The 3,581-nt window shown below is 39.0% G+C and overlaps 1 protein-coding gene across 1 annotated transcript in view; it reads right to left on the bottom strand.

Annotated features, from left to right (window-relative positions):
* Window positions 1-3,581, bottom strand: part of Abcb11 (ATP binding cassette subfamily B member 11) — a 99,047-nt gene that overhangs the window by 21,746 nt on the left and 73,720 nt on the right. The window contains exon 22 of the mRNA XM_029536736.1: window positions 200-403. Within this exon, the coding sequence (XP_029392596.1) occupies window positions 200-403 (204 nt within the window). The remainder of the gene's footprint in view (window positions 1-199; window positions 404-3,581) is intronic.

Raw genomic sequence — 3,581 nt, forward strand, 5'->3', positions numbered from 1 at the left:
TAGTCAGCCATCATTGGGAAGAGAGGCTCCTTGGTCTTGCAAACTTTATATGCCCCATACAGGGGAACACCAGGGCCAAGGAGTGGGAGTGGGTGGGTAGGAGAGCAGGGTGGGGGGGGGTATTGGGAACTTTCTGGATAGCATTTGAAATGTAAATGAAGTAAATACCTAATAAAAAATTGGAAAAAAAAAAGATTACCTGGCCAGCCTTCTCCAGAGCTTCCTTGTCTTGAGAAGCGAATCCTGTCAGCATTTTTGTCTGTACAGCTCCCGAAAAAGCCAAAAAGGGGAAGAAGACTGATATAATCAGACTGAGCTTCCAGCTAAAGAGGAAGGCGATGAACACGGCCACAATGATGTTACTGAAGGAATTGACCATCATCCCAACTTGAGAGCCAGTAGCCTGCAAATCAAAAGGAACCAGCCCATTTCAGACACCGTCTCTTTTACCAGACACTAGTATGTGACAAGCTATTTTATACTGAAACATTCTCTTTTTTTTTATTGTGATAAAATATCCATGACAATATTTAGCTTTTTAGCCATCCCTAAGTCTATAACTCAGGGACACTAAAAACAAAATCAACATGCGTAAAGCCCTCCCAACACATCTGTGTTCAATCTCTCTCATCGTCTCCATCTCTAAAACTCTTTACCCATCAGATGATGGTCTCACCTTCCCCCCTTAAGCCACTGGCAATATCTGTTCTACTCTCTGTCTGTATGGATCTGCTCTTCTAGGTACCTCATAAAAGTGGGCTTATATGATATTTATGCTTATGCGTCTCGGTTATTTTGCTAGATATAAGATTTTTCAGGACTTGTCTACATTGTGGAACATATTACAATTTCATTCCTTTTGAAGGTATAAACATTCTGTTGCACATATAAACAACATTTTGTTTTATCTATTATTCACCAGTGGGCTGTTGGGTCCTTTTGACTAGTGTGAATAATAATTTTGAAAAATGAATTCTGAAAATGAAGAGACAGTAAGTTATATAAAATATAGTTGGAAAGTTACTAACAGACTATACCAAGTAGAAGAAAGAATATCACAGGTTGAGTGAAGATTCTCTTAAATTATCATATTCAAACAAAAATAAATAAAATGGAGAGACCTTACAAGATCTTTGGAACACAATGTCATGGTTTGTGTATGCTTAGCCCAGGGAGTGGCATTATTTGGAGGTGTTGAGTAAGTGTGGTCTTGTTGGAGTAGGTGTGTCACTGTAGGCATGGGCTTTAAAGCCCTCATCCTAGCTGCCTGGAAGCTAGTTTTCTCCCAGATGCCTCCAGATGAATACATAGAACTCTCAGTTCCTACCACAACATGCCTGCCTGGATGCTGCCATGTTCCTGCCTTGATGATACTGGATTGAACTTCTGAACTTCTAAGCCAGCCCCACTAAATGTCCTTATCAGAGTTGCCTTGGGGTCATGATGTCTGTTCACAGCAGTAAAACTCTAAGACATGCTACTAAAGATTAAGTCTCTACATCATTGATTGACACAAAGTAAATAAAGGTTAAAAGTATAAAAGCATATTCAGTAAAACAAAATCAAGAAAGTTCTTTAACCTTGGGAAAGTTGGATGCCTATAGATGCCCAGAAAGATACAACCAGAAAAGATTTTCACCCTAACATAGACTGGCAGAAAAAAAAATTAGGACAAAGATACAATTTTTAAACTCTCCAAAAGAAAAGCACAAAGTCATTGTTAAAATCAACCATATTAGACTAATAACTGAACTAATAGAATAGGAGAGTATGGGATGGTGTACATAAATTCCTGAAGAAAATTACTGTCAATGTAGATTTCCACACCCAAAAAGGCAGTCCTTCAGAATCAAAGGCAAACTAAAGACCTTCTACCTTAGTCAAAAACTAAGGGTATTCTGGGCTGGCAAGATGGCTCAGCTGGTAAAAGTGCTTGATGCCAAGTATGGCAACTTGAGTTCAAACCAATGAACATAGTGGAAGGAGTGAACCAATTCCTGAAAGTTATCCTTTGACTTCAACATAGGTACTCATATGAACATATGAACACACATACACACAAACAAATAAATAAATATCAAAATAAAAAAAACTAAAGAAATTTATGGCTATCAGACCAGCTTTACAAAAGATGCTTGATGGAGTTGTATATCCAGAAGTGGAAGAAAGATAATTAACAAGACAGCATGTAAACATATAAGCCCCCCCCCCCTCTCTTGCATGTGAGCTCTTTTTTTCTCTCTCTTCCTTCCTCCCCTGGTCTATATATGAGTCCAGGACACTCAGAGCTACATAGTGAGATTATGTCTTAAAAACAAGTAAACAAAAAAAAATCCCCAAACAAACAAAAAGGAAAAGGAAGAGGAAAAAGAAGAGGAGGGGGAAGAAGAGGAAGAAGAAGGAGGAGGAAGAGGAGGAGGAGAATATATTATGTAAAACAGCTATTATACAAACAGCTAAGATACTTCTATCTAGAAGATACTTCAACTAGCATTTTTTTAAAAAAAAATTTTAAATGGCACTCTTCAGAGGATCCAGCCATCCTTTTCTTGGTTATATATCTAAATCTGTATGCCTATGTTTATGGTAGAACTAGCCACAATAGTTAAAGTATGGGACATACTTTCTTGGTTGTATATCTAAATCTGTATGCCTATGTTTATGGTAGAACTAGCCACAATAGTTAAAGTATGGGACATACTTTCATATTCTTTCTCATATGTGGAAGTGAAAAAAGGCATGTGTGTATATACACACATGCACACACAATTTGTATTGCAAAAGAATAGGAAAGTTGTTCAGGATTGTCGGTTATGTAGATGAGAGGTGGAGGGACATGATCAATTGTGTTCAAAGTCACAATAAAAAGTGATTAGTGCATTAAAATTATGTATTACATTATCTTTAAAATACCCTTGTAGAAGAATACATAATGATGAAAATATGCTCCCATCAGAATTTTGGGGGAGAGTAAAGAAAAGCAGAAATGCCCTATATACAACTCTTCTGAGTCTATGGAAAACATGGCTACCTATGAAAGATCAGAGAATCAAATGGGACATGTTTTAGGTACCTTCCTTTAAGACAGTTCCAGGTTCTGTGAAACACATAACACTTTTAGCACTCTGGTTGAACTGGCTAGGGTTGAGGCAAACTACATATGGTACAGCGGTACAGGGCCCCTGCTATGGGGGAGGTTTTCCTCCCAGGCTTCATAAATCGTGCTTGTTTCTTTTCATTTAGAAAGTGGGCAGAGATTTGGGAGGTAGATTTGGCTCTCAGCCCTTTAACCCCAATCCCGGGCTTTATAAAGGTCCAGACTGACTGATCATCCACAGCTGCGCACGCCTTTGATCCTAGTACTCGGGAGGCAGAGGCAGGCAGATTTCTGAGTTCAAGGCCAGCCTGGTCTACAGAGTGAGTTCCAGGACAGCCAGGGCTACAGTCTCTTGAACAAGGCTGCAGGTTGTGGGATTTAGAAACCACAGCTTTTACTCCCAGGGTCAGAAATGTAGCTCTTTGAAGTGTGTGTGTGTGTGTGTGTGTGTGTGTGTGTGTGTGTGTGTGTGTGTGTGTGTGTG

The sequence above is a fragment of the Mus pahari genome, chromosome 3, assembly GCF_900095145.1.
Source record: "Mus pahari chromosome 3, PAHARI_EIJ_v1.1, whole genome shotgun sequence".
In the NCBI taxonomy this organism is placed as follows: domain Eukaryota; kingdom Metazoa; phylum Chordata; class Mammalia; order Rodentia; family Muridae; genus Mus; species Mus pahari.